Source organism: Phocoena phocoena, chromosome 19 (assembly GCF_963924675.1).
Source record: "Phocoena phocoena chromosome 19, mPhoPho1.1, whole genome shotgun sequence".
In the NCBI taxonomy this organism is placed as follows: Eukaryota; Metazoa; Chordata; class Mammalia; order Artiodactyla; family Phocoenidae; genus Phocoena; species Phocoena phocoena.
Window position 1 is genome coordinate 15,200,924 of NC_089237.1, and position 23,488 is coordinate 15,224,411.

The 23,488-nt window shown below is 36.6% G+C and overlaps 1 protein-coding gene across 3 annotated transcripts in view; it reads right to left on the bottom strand.

The window, feature by feature from the left end:
* The window catches only part of TANC2 (tetratricopeptide repeat, ankyrin repeat and coiled-coil containing 2), a 324,057-nt gene that overhangs the window by 265,423 nt on the left and 35,146 nt on the right, over nt 1–23,488 (bottom strand). For all 3 annotated transcript variants that reach the window (XM_065896563.1, XM_065896562.1, XM_065896561.1), the window contains exon 2: nt 3,122–3,193. In XM_065896563.1, the coding sequence (XP_065752635.1) occupies nt 3,122–3,193 (72 nt within the window). The remainder of the gene's footprint in view (nt 1–3,121; nt 3,194–23,488) is intronic.

Genomic DNA, 23,488 nt, shown 5'->3' on the forward strand with positions numbered 1-23,488 from the left:
CTATCCTGTTTATTTTAATCTCTACCTTTCATACATTACAGGGTTTCCTCAAATATCCAGTAATCCTTGGTCAGCTGCTCATAGTTAGGAGAAAGGACTAAAAGGTTGATTATTTTCAGTATGGGACTCCTGCCCTCCACTATGCCTGGTGCCTTCTGCTCTAGAGAGAGTCTCTACTTTTGCTCTCTCCAAAGAATAAATTTCTGGCCTTTGCCAAAGTTAGGGGTGAAGAGCTGGGCACTTGTCAAGCTATCTGGTTAGCTAATTTTGAGAAGGAGGTCCCAGGAACCAAGGGCTTCTTCGACTGACTTTCAACCAATCCTCCTTTCACTTCCACTTCCACATGCTGCCATTCTTGAGTTTTTTTAGTCTTTTGGAGGGTAAATCAGATTATTTTCTTGATTTTCTCTGCTACTGAGTTTAGCATCCAGTCTACAATTATTCATATTCTCCCTAGTTTCTAAAATTGTGTTGATTTTGGCTCCTCTCTAATTCCCCTTTACTGATCTTTTAGCAGGTTTCTGAAAGGAGAAAAAGTAGAAGTATGTGTTCATCCTATCTCTTTATTCCTGATAATATGGATTCTCATTCATTCCAACTCATTACAGACGGTTTTGTATTTTTATTTCTGTCTTTGGAATAAAAAGAGACAGTAAGTCCCCTACATACGAACGAGTTCTGTTACAAGAGCGCGTTCGGAAGTCCTATTTGTTCGAAAGTCCAACACAACCAACACAGTTGGCTATATACTGCTGCTTTTATGCTTGCTTCCAGACATCCTGGGCTTGAAATAAAGAAATAAAGATACTGTATTACTGTACTCTATACAGTACTGTAAAGTACACAAAAGCACAACCACTTGTAGAGGATGCACGTACGTGACTAACTTACGTGAGTGGACATGCGAACACACGTTCGCATCTTTGAAAGTTTGCAACTTGAAGTTATTCGTATGTAGGGGACTTACTGTATTACAAATAAACGCTCTAAGAAGGTGAGAAACATGCTTCTATATCAGTTAACTCTCATAATGATACAGTTCCTGATGACTTCTAATTGAGATCAGTCCTGATGAGTTCTGAGATCAGGCAGCTGTGCTCAGATCATGAAAATCACTGATTTTGCTGTTAAGTTCAGCTTTTGTTACTAAAATTCAATTATACTCATTGATTTGAAAAATATTTCAACTGACATAATTCAGAGGGCACAAGGTAAATTAATAATCTCCCACATCTATATCTGTGACATTAAATAAAATTAAACTTTAATAAAAATTAGTATAATTATTTTTCTATTAATTTGTACTAATTTTGTTTTTAGGGTTATATGATGAGGGCACCCAAGGTGGCTGTTCTCTTGCTCTCTCTACATGCCCTGTTCACCAGTCCCTGCTTCACCTACACCCTACTCACATGACTGACCTCCCCTCTTAATCATAGAGCCTAATCAGTAAATGCCTGGTCTAATCTTCAGATCAGAACATCTCCACCACGATAACTTATCAAAGGGGCAGTGAGGGGTGTGCTCCTCTACTGGTTTCCCTGGTAACCGATGAGCCAACCTGACATCAATTCCCCCTATAACTGGTAAACACCTCCACCCATCCCCCCTCCCAGGAGTGAAGACTGCTGCCATATCCTGCCCACCGTCTGCTGCACACAGGACCTTGCTTCAGACATGTAAGATTCTCATATCCATTAAACCACCGATGTCTCTGTTGCTGACTCTGGGCTCTGTCTTCTGTCTTGAGGATGGGCAAGTACAGGGCATGCAGGCTTGCGGGGTGTAGCCCAACAAGGATTTTAAACACATAAACTCATTTTCTTTCTTTCCTCGCCACCAAGGTTTACTGAGATATAACTGACATAAAACATTATATAAGTTTAAGGTGTACAATGTGTTGATTTGATATAGTTATATATTACAATTCAGTTTTTCTCTTAATTTCTTTTTTTATATCAAAATACATGTAACATGAAAAAGTGAAAACTTATATAAATTCCTGACATTTATAATACATGCATATTATTTAAAAATGATTAAAAGTACTAGTGTAAGTTTAAATTTCCAAATCAACCTGCATATATTATTCTACTTTTTATTCTGCAACAAACAACTGTATTAAAAATAGTACAACTCTAAAGCTTAGGAAGAGCAAAGTTGGAGAAAAAAGGGAACAGGATTATAGAATAAATGAACCAGGAGCTTCTACAGGATTAAAACATCACACATTTGTATATCTAAGGCTTTATTTTATTTGTAAATACTCTCAAAAAACTAAACTCAGTAATGACTGCTTGAAATTTTGCAGTATTTTAATCAGTCTGGGTTCCTAACTCTTACTCTCTTAGAGATGACTTCATTCATCCAACAGTATTTATTCAGTAACTATTATTGTATATACCAGGTACTTATTCTTGGCACTGGAAATACAGCAGTGAACAAAGAAAACCAAAAATCTCTGCAATCATGAAACATTCATTCTAGTTTTGGATAGAGAAAACAAATATAAAGGTGATAAGTACTATAAAGAAAAATGTGGAGGTGCTAGTCCTGCAAATTTAAATGTTCCTTAGGGAAGGCCTATCTGAAAATCCACTGGTAGAGAATACTTTAACCTAGTTTTGAAGTGGTCACTTCAAAAAAACCAGTCAAAAGCCTATGGTGATAAATTTTAAACAGAAAAGGAAAATAAGTAAGAAGATCTTAATTTTAGGTAATAATTATAAACAAAACCCATTTCTTCTGAGACAGCTAAGACAACAAATATTGCATTGATGAACTTTTAAAAGCCAGTGTGATGATACTTGCAACAAACATTACTGCTAAAAATTTACTTTTGGTTATATTCCAAAAGTGATATCCAGACATATACCACAATGCTCCAAAATTACTTAAAACCTTAATATCGTTAAAAAAGAGACCATTTCTCATTTTCTTTTATCCTGAATAGATGATTATCATATGGAACTAATTAGATTGTAACATCTGAACTCCTAAATGAGAAATGAGAATATCTAAACTTGACCCAGTGAAAACCCCAGTCCTCAGATTAAGTACTGGAAAGGAATAGCTGGTATCTATTCTTTTTAATTTAATAATAAATTTGAGGAAAATTTACCTTGCCCAGAGCGGCTTTGGCGAGAGTCTACACTTGACTGTCTTCGATCCGGTGCTTCCTCGTTCCCTCCATCTGCATAAAATTAGAGCGATCATAAGCGAATAGATAATGAAATTGATGTAATATCATCCCTGGCGACATCTATATCTTAACACTACTATATCTATCATTTGTTTTCATTTCTTATAAGCTCAACCATTTAAATATTTGAGGATTTTTCATACACAAAGCAAAGGTCCTTACCCTTATTTTTGTGGGGATGGTTTACACTCCTCTCTGAAAGTCTAAAGAAAGTGAAGGTGTTCTTTCCCTACCCCCATACATATACACCCTACTTTGCATATAATAAAGCAATGTTATCTACTCTGAAGTTCATTCACAGAATTTCAATTTAAAAGCCTTGATTTAAAGCAATGTCTAAATTAATTACAGCTGCTTATTTAATCTAAAGTATGTCAAATAATCCTTAGGGCTATATATTTTACTCTAATAAAATTTACATTTACATGTTTTATGAGAGATAATGGGAAAATTACATAATACATGAAAAAGCAATATAAATCAGAATCAGAAAAACTCAGAAATGAGGAGGCAGAAACCAAGAAATAATGAGAAATCAAACAAAAATCATTTCAGTAATGAAGACTATAAGAAATACAAGAGCAAACAAACACAAAAGGTCTTAAAAGAAATAAAAGGTAAGATGGAAGAAAATCTTTAACAAATTTTTTAAAAAGAAGAAATAGATTAAAAAGGATCTGTAAGAAGGGGATAAATATTGGAGATAGGCAAAGAAGAGCCAGCATAAGGATAAACACAGGAGTCCCTGAAGAAGAAAACCAAAGTGAGAGAATAGAACAAATACTGAAAGACAATAATTCAAGAAAGCTTTCCAGAGGGAAAAGAAGTGGCTATGTATGTGTAATATATATAGTTATATGTGTGTATAAATACATTTATACATGCACACACACACACACACACACACATATATATATATACACATCTATATTTGAAACTACATATTTCAAGAGCATCCTGTGTCCTACTTAATCAACTCAGATCAATGCACCAAGACATTTTCTACTAAAACTAATGGACTTTAAAGGGAAAAAGAATCCTTTGGGCATTTAGGCAAATACATCACAAGATTAATAAGGGAAAACAACAGAAGAAAACAAAATAATATACTTAAAACACACAAGGAAAAAAAAATTGAACCAAAGGCTTTACAACCAGTAAAACTTACCTTTAAGTATAAAGAGTAAAGAAAAACTATTACTAACATGCAAGAACTCAAGGAATATTGTTCCCATGGGCCTCTTCCTAGCTCTACCAGAAAACTAACTTTAGGCAACCAAAGTGACTAGAGAGACATTAAATAAGGACTGGTGGTGAGCATACATATACAACTGACTGTAGAATTAAGACTAAATGAGATGTAGAGAACAAATGTATGGACACCAAGGGGGGAAAGTGGGGGCAGGGGGGATGAACTGGGAGATTGGGATTGACATATATACACTAATATGTACAAAATAGATAACTAACAAGAATCTGCTGTGTAAAAAAAATAAAAGTTCAAAAAAAAAAGGCTAAATGAGAGTTTTAAACAGAGAGATTATAATATGTAATGGCTATAAGATCTGACAATGAAGATACAGTACAGCCAAAACAAACGAAGAAAGAATAAACAAAAAGTAACTGATTTCAGAAATCAAAATTGGTAATTGTAATGTTGTGAGACCATTGTACTTAAAAACAGGGATAAAGCAAATGAATAATTATGGGATACTCTAATGGTATCATCTCCTTGAGAAACAGAATTCTCTGGGTGGAAGAAAGGAACTATAGATATAAGAATACAGAAGAAGTTAAGTAAAAACTCTTTAGTATTGAATCTATATTGGAAACATCAGTACAGTCTTACAAGTCACATGTATATCCTAGCTCTGTCCACTTAAAACACCTAACACCTTGACTAATCAAGTAGTACTAACCACTCCTAGGGCCCAGACTGTTATCCTGAAATGCCATTCTCCATTAAAAGAAAACAGAACTTCTTAAAGAACCAGCTGGTTTAGCAAAGGAAAAGTACTAGATGAACTTGGAACACCCTGACATATGCTTTAATAGCATATGCAACATATGCTATTAAAGACAATGTAGAATTGAGGTCATGTCAAAAAAAAACACAGTGAAGAAGCTCATCAACATTCAAGAACTCAGGGAATATTGTCCCATGGGCCTCTTCCTAGCTCTACCAGAGAACTAACTAACTAAATGTACAATTGACTATAGACCATAATGTTTTAAAAAAAAAAAAAACAAAACAAACAAACCACAGCACTACCACACTAACTGGTCACCTTCTGAGGTTGAGAGGGGCCCAGTTCATTACCTTGAAAACTGTGGCAAAGAAAGAATCAGCAATTCATCCTACATTCCCTATATAAACTGTACTAGTAGCCAAAAAGTATATGAGAGCTCTCTCTATAAAATTATTCCAAATAAATGGGAAACAAAAGATAAAATATCACCATTTCACAAACTGCAAGTAATTAGTATCTCTGCAGCCATCGAGCATCAATGGCTAATAACATCAAAAAAGAGAAAAAACTGGACGTTATATGCCTCCTAATGACAGGAACACAACTACAGTTTTGCCAAAGCAATCAAACCTGAGTCTAGTCAAACCTCTGAAACCAGCTGTCAGTTTCCAGGAAAAACAAAGAGCAGAAGAAAATGCTGAATTGTTCCTGAGTGTATAATCAACGAAATACTGATTGTGGGAAATTCTACAGGTCAAACAATCCAGGTCTCTCAACAGGTAAAGAAAAAAAATAAAGTATTATGAGGTCCTAAATTATTGTGAAACAAAAATTCATTTTATGAAAAGATAAAACTATACCAGAAATCTGTGGCATCTTATATCAGAGATCAGGATGTGTAAATACAGTCCTAGTCAATTTCCCTTCCTACTGATCATCTATTTTTTTAATGCAAATTTCTTTCTTCTCTTTTACTTGGGAATAAATTACAATGAGCAACACTTGTATTCAGGCCTGTCTTAAATTTTCATTTTCCACATGGATAAAATTACATACATGCATCACATTCTCTGTTTTAACATCAAAACATGCCCTTGAAGCATGTGAGAAGTAATATGAATAAAATACAGACATTTCCCCTCACCAGGATGTCTTTCTAAATAATAAAAGGAGAAAAAGAAATAAAAAATCAAGGCTTCAAACAAATTAAATTTGCACGATCTGCAGTATGTCAGCATATCAATAGAACAACCTACAGGAAAACTACAGACAAGAAATGGTTTAAGACAGTTTTGAGTCAGCCAGCCAATGGCAAGACAAAAAGTCACCAATTTTGATAACATCATAATGTAAAATGTTTTAACTGTCTGAATTTTAAAAATTAAATTAGAAATACACTGCAGTAAATTTGAGCAATTCACTCCTCTACGACTGAAATCTTAACCATGTCTTACTCTAGTGGAGGTTAGTCATAAGAGTTGAGATTAACTCTCAGGTAAAAGTAAACAGCTAAAGATTTTTTTTTTAAATAATAAACTCAACATTGACCCAAGATGGTATAGAAAAGAAGTTCAAGCTCTTTAAAAGTGTCTTGTGGTATGCTATGCAATCAATGGCTCCATTATCCAAAACAGCAAGACTGCAATGATGTACAGTACTTTGCCTATTTTTGCTTTGCTTAAAACACAATTCCTTCAGTACAGATAAGACCTCCCACACATCATACGACCTCCCACACATCATACATACATCTACATTTATGGACAAAACAGAAGACCTTCAGTCATCAAGCAAGTCAAGTTACTTGCATAAGACTCATTACCTCACCCTGAAGTGCAGAGGGGAGAAAGGGGCTGTGTCTGTGAAGTTAGAATTTACTCATCAAGCTTGAGTTAAAAGACTTTCTTCAATGTAACGGGTACAAATTTTAAAAAGACCTGACTGTCCAATTTAAGTGCTAGCTTTTAAAATTAGAGCTTAGGTTTCCTAGATTTGTTCTCATCAGAGAACATTTGTTTTTTATCAGCATACTAAATTAAATCCAGCAAATAATATATAACAATACACCTTTAATAGATTTCCTCGTCCCATTATTTAAAAGGGAAAATTGTCATAGGAATATTTACTTCATAGTGTGAACAGCTTTCAACTCAGGTCATAAATGCACTAAAATAGTCTAAGTAAAAAAAATACCAACTACATAGGGATATTCCATATTTAGTGTTTTCCTATGAAGAAATTTAAGTTAGAGAAAGGCTTATAAGAAAGTGCCTAATTCCAAGACAAATGTTTTCTTTCCTACAAGTAGAAGATACTTCAAATGATTATTCTCCTCAGTCCAGGATCAAAATATTACAGTTGAAAAATAAACAACTTAAGTGACCTTGAATTTGGTAGCCCCAGCCCATCTTTAGTATTCTCAGTTAAATAATGTGCCAGAATAAATATTAGATTTTATGAATTAAGATTTTGAAGTTGACTGTCTTCAATCCTCCTTTAGAAGTGTAAATATATGACCTTAATAGAAGGAGTGGGAAGTATTAAAACTATATACATATAATCTATTATACATATAGATTAAAGTTTTACTATTCAGATATGAGCTCTGGTCTCTTTTACTATTCAGGTATGAATCTGTAAGAACTGTATACACTTAATGCCAACAAAGGGAGACATGAATTGGAGGACATATATGGAATGTAATGAAAATGCAAAAGTATGGACCAAGAACATAAGCTAGATTTATTAGCCAAGGTCCACTTACGAAGAGGTACATACAGAAGATGTTCCTTGGCTACATATGCACGATAATAACCAGAAAAGATGAAAAGCAGCTCATCTGTTTGGTTGTAGAAAAGAGAAAAGAACTACAATTTGTTCAGTATCTATTCTCTGCTGGCTACGGGGTCAGTAAGGTCTTTACAACATTATCTCATTTAATACTAATAATAATTCAATGAAACAAGTAGTATGCCCATTTTTTAAAATAAATTTATTTATTTTGTTTGTTTATTTTTGGCTGTGTTGGGTCTTCGTTGCTGCGTGCAGGCTTTCTCTAGTTGCGGCGAGCAGGGGCTACTCTTCGTTGCAGTGTGTGGGCTTCTCATTGCGGTGGCTTCTCTCGTTGCGGAGCACAGGCTCTAGGCACACGGTCTTCAGTAGTTGCCGCAGGCGGACTCAGTAGTTGTCGCTCACAGGCTCCAGAGCACACGCTCAGTAGTTGTGGCGCACGGGCTTAGCTGCTCCGCGGTATGTGGGATCTTCCCAGACCAGGGACTGAACCCGTGTCCCCTGCCTTGGCAGGCGGATTCTCAACCACTGCGCCACCAGGGAAGCCCTATGCCCATTTAAATGTAAGACACATTCAGAGAAGAAAAGTGACTTTCCCAAAATCACACTGCTAGTAAGTAGCAATCCTAAAATTTAAAGTGTCTGGTTTCAAAAATCTGTCTTCATTTCCAGACCCTCCACTGTCTTTTTACTATAACAAACAAATCATTAAGATGGTGGTGGTAGTGGTTTGGAACTGAAGTGAACAGAAGAGGACAGAAGTAGAGACCAATTAAGAGGCTGCTGAGAACACCGGACAAGGATAAACACCCGGACTAAGTGAGTAGTAGAGGTTGTGAGGAGAGGTCAGATTCTGGATATATTCTGAAGGAAGAGTAGAGAGAATCTGCTGTCAGAAGAGAAAGATACAGAAAGAAGTCAGGGGTAATTCTGCTATTTGGGGCCCAAACAATGGATCTGCAACTTACTGAGATAGGAAAGACTGAGAGAGAATAGGTTTGGGGATGAGAAGAGTATATGGAGCTCAGTTTTGGACATACTAAGTCTGAGATGCCTAACAGACAAATAAGCAGAGATGGACATACATATGCCATCATTACATAAATTACATTTAAAGTGTATGACATTCCCACAAACTGGAGAGGGACAAAATGGTTCTAGTGACAAAATTATCTCTATCAGAGAGAAAAACTCTTCAGTGGGATTTTTTCACAGCCTCCCATTCACTGCTCTGAGGAGTTGCCTTGCAAATGTCCATTATTACTCTGCTCAGTCACACCCTAGGACAGCTCTAGCCCTCATTACTCATTTGTAATAATAATAATTCCTTGCATTTAATGTACTGCTTATCATATATATGATATGTCATAAAACATTTATGATATATTTATTTACAGTTAATTATAATTTAATAATTTGATATATGTATTTTATAATGTACTGCTTTATCAGGTATGTATATATAGTATATTAAGTTCATGATAATTTGATACCTATCTGTGAAGTAAAGAATTAACCCAGCAGCCTTGAGTTACTCAAATCTTGTACATTCTCAGAAGGGCTTACTTGTATAACTAGCCTTTGGCTGGCTCCTAGGAACTGAGGTCTTAGAATGTTCCCTATGCTACTAACTGATTAGGGCACTGTGCATGCTTGAGGTCTTGAACCACATTATACCAGCTTGTGTGGACAGTGTGTGTAAAAAATGTGATTTATGATGAACACTTGCTTTCCTTCTGGGGGGTATGAAGTTTCGGTAACTGCAATCAGCACTGAAGTTACCCCAATAAAAACCCTGGACTTTTAGGCTCAAGCAAACTTCCCTGGCAGAAAACATTTTGCATGTGTTTCTCCAGTTCATTGCTGGGGGATTTAGTATGTCCTGTGTGACTCCACTGGGAGAGGATTCTTGGAAGCTTATACCTGGTATCCTCCAGCTTCTGCCTGATGTACCTTTTTCCTTTATTGATCCTGCTTTTTATCCCTTTGCTGTAATAAACTATAGTCTGACTATTAAATAAATAAATAAATAAAGTGTATGACATTCCCAAGGAAGGGAGTATAGATAGGAGAGAGACAGAGAGAGAGAGAAAAGAGGTCAGAGGTGTAAGCCTTGGGGCTGAATTCAACATGTCGAGGCTGCAGGTATGAGGAGAGACCAGCAGACAATAAGAAGTAGTGGCCAGAGAATAGGAACAAAACTAGAAGAGTAGAGAAGTCAGCTAAAGAGTTTCATGGAAGGGAAAAGATCAGATGTTGCCAGGTCAAGTAATATGAAGAGTGAGAATTGATCACTGAATTTGTCAATGTAGATGATTTAGTATGGTTCCTGTGGAGTGGTAGGGGTAAAACCTGATGGGATTAAGTTCAAGAGAGATTAGAAAGAGCTTCTGAAAAAGGTCTTGTCTCTCCCTAGACATGGAAGATAACACATGGAGACCCTGGATATTCTGACGGCCATCTTGTAAACACAAGGGGAATAAACTATGGGATAAAGCTAACACTATGAAAATTATGGCAGAGAGACAGAAGACACTAAGATCCTTGTTGACACTGAATTATTGACGAAAACTACTCTATCTCTGGACTACAGTTATATAATCAAATAAATCCCCTTCATCATATAAACCAGAGGTCAGTAAACTAGTCCATAAGCCAAATCTACCCTGCTGCCTTTTTTTGGACAGCCAGTGAGCTAAGAATGGTTTTTACATTTTTAAATAACTGAAAAATAGTTTAAAAAATAGTATTCTGTGACAAATAAAAACTGTATAAAATTGAAATTTTAGTGCCCATAAATAAAGTTTTATTAGAACACAGTCATGATCACTCATCTACATACTTCTGTGAAATTGATACAGTAATACCCCATTGAGTTGTGGTGAGAAACAAATGTAGTAATATAAAACACAGCATGCCATCTGGCACTAAGTAAACACTTACTAAATGATAACTATACTCTTTATCTATCATCATCATGATCAACAACATCCCTTCACCAAAAGATGGCTTAAATGTCATTTCCAATTTTCTCTGTAAAGACTTTCTGGAGGCCTATCAGAAAGAATTAAATGTTCCCTCTTCTGTGCTTCCAAAGCACGTTATACATATCTGTTTTATAGCACTGCCACACTGTATAATAATTATTTATATGACCATCTCTGGACTGTAAAATGTTCTAAGTGTGCCTTTGAAAGCCTTTTTCATATTGGTATTTTCAGTGCCAAATTGGGAGTCAAAAGGTATTCCTTGAAAAGAAAAAACAACAGTTGAATTAATTTTGTCAAGAGCCAGCTCTAAAATTAATGTATTCATCAAATTAAGTTCAAGGAAAAAACCAAAAAGTGGTATTGATATGGTTTGAGATACAGTTTTAGGAGTTCAGTGTTCCTCTTTTCTTATCCAAACTATTTCTATGAAAAGAAAAGATGAGCAGCATCATTCGAAAGCACTATGACCTTATCCACCACATCTATCTCCATGATGTTTATTTATCAATAAAAATTTTCATAGGGAATCCCAGACCCACCTAAAAGTTGATTTAGTTCTTAAGAAAACATATACAGAGTTTCTTTAAAGAGAAAAGGAAGCATTCTACACCAAATAAAATATATTGATTAACATGCCATCAGTACTACAGCTAACACTTTTCAAAAGTATACTATAAAATATTTTCAAAGTTTGCCAGAATATAAAACTGCCAAGTTCACAGGTTTTCATAGACCTAGCTTGTATGCTCTAAATTAAAAAAATAATAACTTCTTTATGATAAGTTATTAATTTATATTTGCCTAAGGCATCCAAAATGTCCTAGAAAGTCTGATCTGTAGCTCAAGAAAAGTTCTGCTAAACACAGAATGTTCTGATTCTCATGATGTAGCTAATACATCAATGATGATGACTAATAACAGGGAAACAAGGTAGACTTGCTAATTGTAAATGGAGCAATCACCAGTAATAATGTCAGTAGTTTAAAAGTTGATTACTATGCTTTCAAGGTGCACAATGAATACACAAAATACCAAGCCTAACACTGAGTTAAATTAATAGAGTAACTCTGTTAAAAACAAAGGTGTCTACAATTATATATTTTTTGCTTTTTTTTTAAAGTAAACTTTTTATCTTAGAATAGTTTTAGATTTACAGAAAAGTTGCTAAGATAGTACAGGGAGATCTTATAAACCCTAAACCTGGTTTCCCATCTTAGATTAGTCTAGTCATTTGTCCAAACTAATCAATCAATATTGACATTATTATTTTAAAGTCCATACTTATTTAGATTTCCTCAGTTTTTATCTAATGTTTTTTCCATTCCATGATACCATATTACATTTAGTCATCCTGTCTCCTAAGTCTCCTCAGACTATAACAGTTTATCAGACTTTCCTTGTTTTGGGTGACCTTGACAGTTTGGAGGAGTAATGGTCAGGAATTTTGTAGAATGTCCCTCAGCTGGGTTTGTTTAATGTTTTTCTCATGATTAGATTGGGATTAGACTGAGATTATAGGTTTCGGGGAGGAAGACAGGCAAATTGCCATCCTCACCATACCATTTCAAGAATACATACTATTAATAGCATGAAACTAGTTAAATAAATATCCTACGTAACTGAAAAGGAAAAAGTGAAGCTCAAGCTTCTTAGACTGTGCCGACATTAATGAAAAAAGTCATTACCTACTTGGTCTTTACTATGTCAGGCACTACGATAAGTGTTTTACGAATTTATGTAGTTCAATTCTCAGTAAAACCTTATGAGACGGGACTTCCCTGGTGGCACAGTGGTTAAGAATCCGCCTGCCAATGCAGGGGACAGGGGTTCGATCCCTGGTCTGCAAAGATCCCACATGCCGTGGAGCAACTAAGCCCATGCGCTACAACTACTGAGCCTGCCCTCTAGAGCCCGCGAGCCACAACTACTGAAGCCCATGCACCTAGAGCCCATGCTCCGCAACAAGAGAAGCCACCACAATGTGAAGCTCACGCACCGCAACGAAGAGTAGACCCCATTCGCCGCAATAGAGAAAGCATGTAGCAATGAAGACCCAATGCAGCCAAAAATTAAAAGAAACAAAAAAAACCTTATGAGATAAATATTAGTTTTCTTTTTACTACATCAGGAAACAGGAGTCGAGACTTTAAGCAAAAATGATCACAACTGTAGAGTTAGTAAGTGCAGGACCCAGGATCTGAAATGGCCTGATTCTAAGGCCTGTTCTCTTCTCCATTCTAGGTCACCTCCTTGCAAAAGGGAATACAGTTTATTCACATCTATATACAAACATACCATGACATGTTAAGGAGCTCTAACAATATGGTTGTAGGATATAAAAAAAAAGATGAAAAAATTCCAAGGTGAATCTGAAATAATATCTGATTTCAAACTTCTTCCCCTCAAACTGGGTACTCAGTATAGCTCACTTAAATTCTTGAGCTTGATCTAACAGTTTTCTCCACATGGAGTTTCCTAGTAAGACAGATATCTCTACACATAAGTACTTCTTAGATTCATAGAATGACAGAGCCAGAAGGAACCTGGGGTTTCTTTGTTTTTGTCAATTTATTATTTTTTTAACATTCTGTGAAGTTGAAGCTTTAAAAAAAAGTCCAGCAGAGCAATTTATAATCGTTAAAAATATAACTGAATGTCAACAATAACTGTATATATACACACACATACTTTATTCATATTTAGTGTTCTTATCTGTTGAAACTGGATGCTGAAGAGCATACATATGGGTCTCAATCTTGGCTGCACATCAGAATGATCTAGGAATCCAGGGATTGTGAAAAATCCTCAATGCTCAAGCTACTCCCCCAGATCAATTAATCAAGAATCACTGAGAGGGAGACCCAGGCATGAATATTTCTTTAGAGCTCCCTGGATGATTACAAATTGCAGCCGAAGTTGGGAAACGTTAGTAGAGATTAAGTGGTGCTGTGATACAGTGATGAATTGAATCCACCTGAAATTTTCCAGTGCTAACAGACAGATGCTATAGGTCAAAGATACTAACTACAGAGAAGGATATGATCTCTCAATTGAGGACAAAGATTATATTCACAGGTTCACTCTCTGATCTCTTCTGTTTATTTTTTATTATAATTTACTTCGGTGACTTGCGTAGGGGGTTGTAGATTAAACTGGGATAGTAAAGTGGAGAAGAGTTTAACCTACAGTTAACTAGTCTGAATGTACATCTCTGTACTGGGCTTGATAAGTTACATTACTGAGATGATTATTTCATCTAAATGTAAAGTTTCCTAAGATTCTAAAATCTAGAATAGCCTCTGCTTCTTCCTATTAACCTGAGTCTCAGGGAAGCCACAGCTTCTAAAGTATGAGAAGGGTTGTTCAGAAACAGTACCATATTTTATTTGCAAAGACAGGAGTAAAAGAACATAGTGCATTTAGGGAAATTCAAAGAGTTTGGTATGGCTAGAGAACAGAAAAGTATGGGGAAGAGGCAGAACATAAAAGTAGAAAAGTTGGCAGAGGCAAAATCACAAACGGCATAATTACGATGATCAATTTGACCTTTATCCTGTTAAGCGTGGGGGAGAAAATGAAGGGCGTTAAGCAGGGAAGGAGCATGATCTGACTAGTGTTCTGAGAAGATAAACTTGGCATGTGTATACAAGTTGGCTCTATGGGGTCACAGGCTAAAGGGAAAGAGATCGCTGAAGTAAGTCCGCAGTAAAGGAAAGCTTGAGTAAATGCATTAACATTAAGAATAAAGAGGAAAAGGTAGGTTCACGGACTATTTGGGACTTAGAAGTATAAAGACTTTGTAGCCGGTTAAAAGAGCTGTTTCTAATAACTATCAACAATTTTCTTTCCCTTTTCTTCCTTGAATCCACTCCCATCGGGCATTTGCCCACACCACTCCAGAATATTCACACTTACCAGGATCGCCTATAAAGTCCATTGCTAAATCCAATGGTCAGTTTTATTTTTTGACTTATCAACAACATTTGATGCAGTTAATCATTCTTTTTTCCCTGAAGTTTTGTCTTCACTTAACTTCCAAGACACCACACTTTCCTACCTCTGTGTCTCCTCCTTCTCAGTCTCCCTGGCTTGTTCTTTTTCATCTCCCCCATCTCTAAATGTTGTACTGCCCCAGGGCTCAGTTTTCTAATCTGTACTCTTTGCTGTGTACATTCCCTTGGTTATCTCGAACAGATCCAGGGTTTTATGTTTCATCTATATGCTGATGATTTCCAAATTTATATCTCTATCTGGACCTCATCCATGAACTAATTCCGTATTTATAGAGTTACCTACCCTACCTCTCTACTTTGAATATCAAATAAACATCTCAAGATTTAATGTCTTAATATTCCTCCATAAACCTGCTCCTCTCACAATCTTCTTCATCTCTGTAAACAGCAACTCCACTCTTTCAGTTGCTGCTCAAGTCAAAAACCTTGGAGTCATCCTTAACCCATCTTTTCCTCTCACACTGCACAGACAAACCAACAGTAAAACCTGTCAGCCATACATTCATAACATATCAAAACTATCTCTCACCCTTTGCTACTGGTCCAAGCCACCTTCATCTACAACCTGGTTTCTCAGCTTCTGCCCCAGCCTGGCTTCAATCTAGTCTCAACAGAGCAAGCAGAATGGTTCTGTGAAAACACAAATCAGACCATGACATTCCTCTCCTGAAAACCCTTCAAAGATTTCCCACCTTAATAAGAGTAAAAGTCAAAGTCCTTAGGTCAAGGTGTTATATGATCTGCCCCCCATCCCCTCTCTGACTTCACCTCCTACTACTCTTGCCTCTCTGGCTTCTCTCTTGCTTCTGGAAGCATACTGGTTCCCCTCACCATGCTTTAAACACTCCAAGAATATACCCATATCAAGACCTCTGCCTGGAATACTTTTCTCTCAGATATCAGTATGGCTTGTTGCTTCATCTCCTTCAGGGAGACACCTAAATGTCCCCTCAGTAATGCCTTCCCTCACCACCCCTATCTAAAACTGTACCCCCCCACACACACACCATATTTACACAGATAGACTTTTTTCTCCCTTCCCTGCTTAATTTTTCTTAGTAGTTATCACTAACGTATTCTACATTTTGCTTATTTATCTTAATTTTGGCCATGTTCTCCACTAGAATTTAAGTTCCATGAGGGTAAATAATTTTGTATTCACTGTTCTATCCCTCATGCCTATAGCAGTATCTGACACATAATAGGTGCTCAAAAAATAGCTCTTGAATGAATTAATTTGCATGAGTGAAATGAGTCAAAGGAAAAAATTCTAAGGATGCCTTAGAATTATTGATTTGAGAATTCCACTGCACTGATTATAATGTCATTAACCAAGACAGAGAATAGAAGATGGGAGATTGGGAAGGAGAAAAAATAAGCCACTGTAACCAAGGAGTCAATTAAAATCTGACTTGATCTTCACCTCTATTTAGAGCCTCATCAATTTCTAGATCTAGAACCAGGTGGAGGAAAACATGAACAGCCAGAAATGAAATTATTTAATCCCTTGAAAACCAAATTAGTCACTCTCAAATAAGAGTTCTGTACTGATTCTCAATTCTCAACCCAAATATTTATGTTCTACTTTAAAATCCATTATTCTATTAGGGAGCTCCTCATTCATCTATCTGCGTGAAAACTGGAAAGCTCCATCTACATAACAACTGTTTTATGCAATGTGTATTTGAATGTCTTAAATATACTTCAAACTCGAAATATCCAAATGTGAAATTCTGACCTTCCCCTCACCCTTCAGACCTGATACTCTCTATCAGAGTTCCCCATCTCAATGAATTCATCACCAAATACTATTGATTTTCCTTCTTAAATGTCTCTTGAATCCATCCTCCCGACTCCATATCCAACCTGTATCCAATCCTATATTGATTCTCTTCTAAATGTTTATCCACAAAGTATCTGAGTAATCATTTAGAAATGCAAATCTAGTAGTTACCCCATTTAATGTTTAAAATGTTTAAACCATCTCCCATCAGAATAGATAAAAATTCTTAACATGATCTATAAGGTTCTACTTTTCCAGCTTCATTTCTAATTAGTTCTTCCTTTGTTTCCCTAATACTGGCTTTCTTTCATTTTCTGATCTCTACTCTCAGGATACCTAGAGCAGAAACCTAAGAAACAACTACTATATACTTGTGGAGTCAGGATAAAATGGTCTTCATCCAAAATTCCTGCCTTCATATATGAGGATAAGTTTCAAATGCACTAGTAATAGAGAATTTTATGTCATATAGCTCACAATAAAATAAACCTTTATATTTATTCCTCTTACTCCCTAAAGAGAAAGATAGCTACTGACAGACTAAAACTCAAATCTCCCCTTCCCCACTTCATCCCCAAGGCACAGCATCTTTCTGTTTTGACTGATAAGTATGTTTAAATGTATTGACACTGACATGGCCACGTTAGCCCAGCTGCAATGCAACCTCGGTCGATGAGTGTAGAACATCAGTACTACTACAAGAGCAGATAGGGAATCAACTGGGGGAGTGCACAAAGGCCTGGCTTCACCCCAGCCTGTTACTCCTCAGCAGGAACTTCCTATGAACAAATTCCCTAACTCACTGAGTACCACCCACTTCTCTTCGTCATCTGTGGGTTGCAAACAGCATCATAAATTTAAAAGTAGTGTATGCATACAAGGGGATTATAGATACAGGGAGCCATGGTTATCAGCTAGAGATGATTTAAGTAAAAGCCCAGTATAAATAAAATTGCAAAATGAAAAAAAAAATGTATTCACACTGAAAACCCAAAGTAATTAAAAAGCCCCCAAATCATATACTATCTAAATATTCTTCAATTCTCTTTCAAATAAATTATGCTTTATTTATCCTATATCCGTAAATAATACTTTGTTGCTACTGGTTTATATTTATATATACATACTTTTTTTCAAGTACTCAGCACAATACCATGCCCTTGTGAGTATCTAATCTTTATTATATTATTCGATTTTGATAGTGATGGCAATGAAAATAAAAATTCAAGATCAAAATGTTGAAGTCTGGAGCTGCCGAGAGGCAAGAGAGTTTTTCTTGCCTCTTTGTTTCCTGGTGCACGAGGAGAAGAGATTAACAGCACCGCTTAAAGGAGCTCCAGAGACGGGCATGGGACGCTAAGGCTGCTGCTACAGCCACCAAGAAGCCTGCATGCAAGCACAGGTCACTCTCCACACCTCCCGTCCCAGGAGCCTGTGCAGCCCACCACTGCCAGGAACCTGTGATCCAGGGACAACTTCCCCAGAAGAACACACAGCACGCCTCAGGCTGGTGCAACGTCATGCTGGCCTCTGCCGCCGCAGGCTCGCCCCGCATTCATATCACTCCCCCGCCACCCCCCGCCTGAGTGAGCCAGAGCCACCGAATCAGCTGTTCCTTTTACCCCGTCCTGTCTGAGCGAAGAACAGATGCCCTCAGGCGACCTACAGGCAGCGTGGGTCCAAATCCAAAGCTGAACCCCAGGAGCTGTGGGAACAAAGAAGAGAAAGGGAAATCTCTCCCAGCAGCCTCAGGAGCAGTGGATTAAATCTCCACAATCAACGTGATGTACCCTGCATCTGTGGAATGCCTGAATAGACAACGAATCATCCCAAATTGAGGAGGTGGACTTTGGGAGCAAAGATATGTATATTTTTTTACCTTTTTCTCTTTTTGTGAGTGTGTATGTGTATGCTTCTGTGTGTGATTTTGTCTGTACAGCTTTGCTTTTATCATTTGTCCTAGGGTTCTCTGTCTGTCCGTTTTTTGTGTGTTTTGTTTTGTTTTACTTTTTAAAAATTATTTCCTAATAATTATTTTTTATTTTTAATACTTTATTTCATTTTATTTTATCTTCTTTCTTTCTATTTTTTCTCCCTTTTATTCTGAGCCAGGTTGATGAAAGACTCTTGGTGCTCCAGCCAGGCATCAGGGCTATGCCTCGGAGGTGGGAGAACCAAGTTCAGGGCACTGGTCCACAAAGACCTCCCAGCTCCACGTAATATCAAATGGCAAAAATCTCCCAGAGAACTCCATCTCAATGCCAAGAGCCAGCTTCACTCAACGACCAGTAAGCTACAGTGCTGGACACCCTATGCCAAACAACTAGCAAGACAGGAACACAACACCATCCATTAGCACAGAGGCTGCCTAAAATCATAATAAGGTAACAGACACCCCAGAACACGCCACCAGATGTGGACCTGCCCACCAGAAAGACAAGATCCAGCCTCATCCACCAGAACACATGCACTAGTCCCCTCCACCAGGAAGCCTACACAACCCACTAAATCAACCTTAGCCACTGGGGACAGACACCAAAAACAACAGGAACTACGAACATGCAGCCTGCGAAAAGGAGACCCCAAATACAGTAAGTTAAGCAAAATGAGAAGACAGAGAAACACACAGCAGATGAAGGAGCAACGTTAAAAACCCACCACACCAAACAAATGAAGAGGAAATAGGCAGTCTACCTGAAAAAGAATTCAGAGTAATGATAGTAAAGATGATCCAAAATCTTGGAAACAGAATGGAGAAAATACAAGCAACGTTTAACAGGGACCTCGAAGAACTAAAGAGCAAACAGTGATGAACAACACAATAAATGAAATTAAAAGTTCTCTAGAAGGAATCAATAGCAGAAAAACTGAGGCAGAAGAACGGATCAGTGACCTGGAAGATAAAACAGTGGACATAACTACTGCAGAGCAAAATAAAGAAAAAAGAATGAAAAGAACTGAGGACAGTCTCAGAGACCTCTGGGACAACATTACACACACCAACATTCGAATTATAGGGGTCCCAAAAGAAGAAGAGAAAAAGAAAGGGACTGAGAAAATATCTGAAGAGATTATAGTTCAAAACTTCCCTAATATGGGAAAGGAAATAGTTAATCAAGTCCAGGAAGCACAGAGAGTCCCATACAGGACAAATCCAAGGTGAAACACTCCAAGACACATATTAATCAAACTATCAAAAATTAAATACAAAGAAAACATATTAAAAGCAGCAAGGGAAAAACAACAAATAACACACAAGGGAATCCCCATAAGGTTAACAGCTGATCTTTCAGCAGAAACTCTGCAAGCCAGAAGGGAGTGGCAGGACATATTTAAAGTGATGAAAGGGAAAAACCTACAACCAAGATTACTCTACCCAGCAAGGATCTCATTCAGATTTGATGGAGAAATTAAAACCTTTACAGACAAGCAAAAGCTAAGAGAATTCAGCACTACCAAACCAGCTTTACAACAAATGTTAAAGGAACTTCTCCAGGCAGGAAACACAAGAGAAGGAAAAGACCTACAAAAACAAACCCAAAACAATTAGGAAAATGGTAATAGGAACATACATATCGATAATTACCTTAAATGTAAATGAATTAAATGCTCCAATCAAAAGACACAGATGGGCTGAATGGATACAAAAACAAGACCCATATATATGCTGTCTAAAAGAGACCCACTTCAGACCTAGGACACATACAGACTGAAAGTGAGGGGATGGAAAAACATATTCCATGCAAACGGAAATCAAAAGGAAGCTGGAGTAGCAATTCTCATATCACACAAAATAGACTTTAAAATAAAGACTATTACAAGAGACAAAGGACACTACATAATGATCAAGGGATCAATCCAAGACGAAGATATAACAATTGTAAATATTTATGCACCCAACATAGGAGCACCTCAATACATAAGGCAAATACTAACAGCCATAAAAGGGGAAATCGACAGTAACACAATAATACTAGGGGACTTTAACACTCCAGTTTCACCAATAGAAAGATCATCCAAAATGAAAATAAATAAGGAAACACAAGCTTTAAATGATACATTAAACAAGATGGACTTCATATTTATAGGACATTCCATGCAAAGACAACAGAATACACATTCTTCTCAAGTGCTCATGGAACATTCTCCAGGATAGATAATATCTTGGGTCACAAACCAAGCCTTGGTAAATTTAAGAAAACTGAAATCATATCAAGTATCTTTTCTGACCACAATGCTATGAGACTAGATAGCCATTACAGGAAAAAAAAACGTAAAAAATACAAACACATGGAGGCTAAACAATACACTACTTAATAACCAAGAGATCACCTAAGAAATCAAAGAGGAAATTAAAAAACCTAGAAACAAATGACAATGAAAACACAACGACCCAAAATCTATGGGATGCAGCAAAAGCAGTTCTAAGAGGGAAGTTTATAGCAATACAATCCTACCTCAAGAAACAAGAAACAGCTCAAGTAAACAAACTAATCTTACACCTAAAGCAATTACAGAAAGAAGAAAAAAAACCCCCAAAGTTAGCAAATGAAAGAAATCATAAAGATCAGATCAGAAATAAATGAAAAAGAAATGAAGGAAATGATAGCAAATATCAATAAACTAAAACCTGGTCTTTGAGAAGATAAAATTGATAAACCATTAGCGAGACTCATCAAGAAAAAAAGGGAGAAGACTCAAATCAATAGAATTAGAAAATAAAAAGAAGTAACAACTGACACTGCCGAAATACAAAGGATCATGAGAGATTATTACAAGCAACTCTATGCCAATAAAATGGACAATCTGGAAGAAATGGACAAATTCTTAGAAATGCACAACCTTCCAAAACTGAACAAGGAAGAAATAGAAAATATGAACAGGCCAATCACAAGCACTAAAATTGAAACTGTGATTAAAAATCTTCCAACAAACAAAAGCCCAGGACCAGATGGCTTCATAGGCGAATTCTATCAAACATTTAGAGAAGAGCTAACACCTATACTTCTCAAATTCTTGCAAAATATAGCAGAGGGAGGAACATTCCCAAACTCATTCTACAAGGCCACCATCACCCTGATACCAAAACCAGACAAAGGTGTCACAAAGAAAGAAAACTACAGGCCAATATCACTGATGAACATAGATGTAAAAATCCTCAACAAAATACTAGCAAACAGAATTAAAAGGATCATAAACGATGATCAAGTGGGGTTTATCCCAGGATGCAAGGATTCTTCAAGATACGCAAATCAATCAATGTGATACACCATATTAACAAACTGAAGGAGGAAAACCATATGATCATCTCAATAGATGCAGAGAAAGCTTTCAACAAAATTCAACACCCATTTATGATAAAAACCCTCCAGAAAGTAGGCATAGAGGGAACTTTCCTCAACATAATAAAGGCCGTATGTGACAAACCCACAGCCAACATCATCCTCAATGGTGAAAAACTGAAACCATTTCCACTAAGATCAGGAACAAGACAAGGTTGCCCTCTCTCACCGCTATTATTCAACATAGTTTTGGAAGTTTTAGCCACAGCAATCAGTGAAGAAAAAGGAATCCAAACCGGAAAAGAAGAAGTAAAGCTGTCATTGTTTGCAGATGACATGATATTATACATAGAGAATGCTAAAGATGCTACCAGAAAACTACTAGAGCTAATCAATGAATTTGGTAGAGTAGCAGGATACAAAATTTAATGCACAAAAATCTCTTGCATTCCTATACCCTAATGATGAAAAATCTGAAAGTGAAATTAAGAAAACACTCCCATTTACCACTGCAACAAAAAGAATAAAATATTTAGGAATAAACCTACCTAAGCAGACAAAAGAACTGTATGCAAAAAATTATAAGAAATTGATGAAAGAAATTAAAGATGATATAAATACATGGAGAGATAAACCATGTTTTTGGATAGGAAGAATCAACATTGTGAAAATGACTCTACTACCCAAAGCAATCTACAGATTCAATGCAATCCCTATCAAACTACCACTGGTGTTTTTCACAGAAGTAGAACAAAAAATTTCACAAGTTGTATGGAAACACAAAAAACCCTGAGTAGCCAAGGCAATCTTGAGAAAGAAAAACGGAGCTGGAGGAATCGGGCTCCCTGACTTCAGACTATACTACAAAGCTACAGTAATCAAGACAGTATGGAACTGGCACGGAAACAGAAATATAGATCAATGGAACAGGATAGATAGCCCAGAGATAAACCCACGCACATCTGGTCACTTTATCTTTGATAAAGGAGGCAAGAATATACAATGGAGAAAAGACAGCCTCTTCAGTAACAGGTGCTGGGAAAACTGGACAGCTATGTGTGAAAGAATGAAATTAGAACACTCCCTAACACCATATACAAAAATAAACTCAAAATGGATTAAAGACCTAAATGTAAGGTCAGACACTATCAAACTCTTAGAGGAAAACATAGGCAGAACACTCTATGACATAAATCACAGCAAGATCCTTTTTGACCCACCTCCTAGAGAAATGGGAAAAAAAACAAAAATAAACAAATGGGACCTAATGAAACTTCAAAGCTTATGCACAGCAAAGGAAACCATAAACAAGACAAAAAGGCAACCCTCAGAATGGGAGAAAATATTTGCAAATGAGGTAACTGACAAAGGATTAATCTCCAAAATTTACAAGCAGCTCATGCAGCTCAATATCCAAAAAACAAACAACCCAATCCAAAAATGGGCAGAAGACCTAAA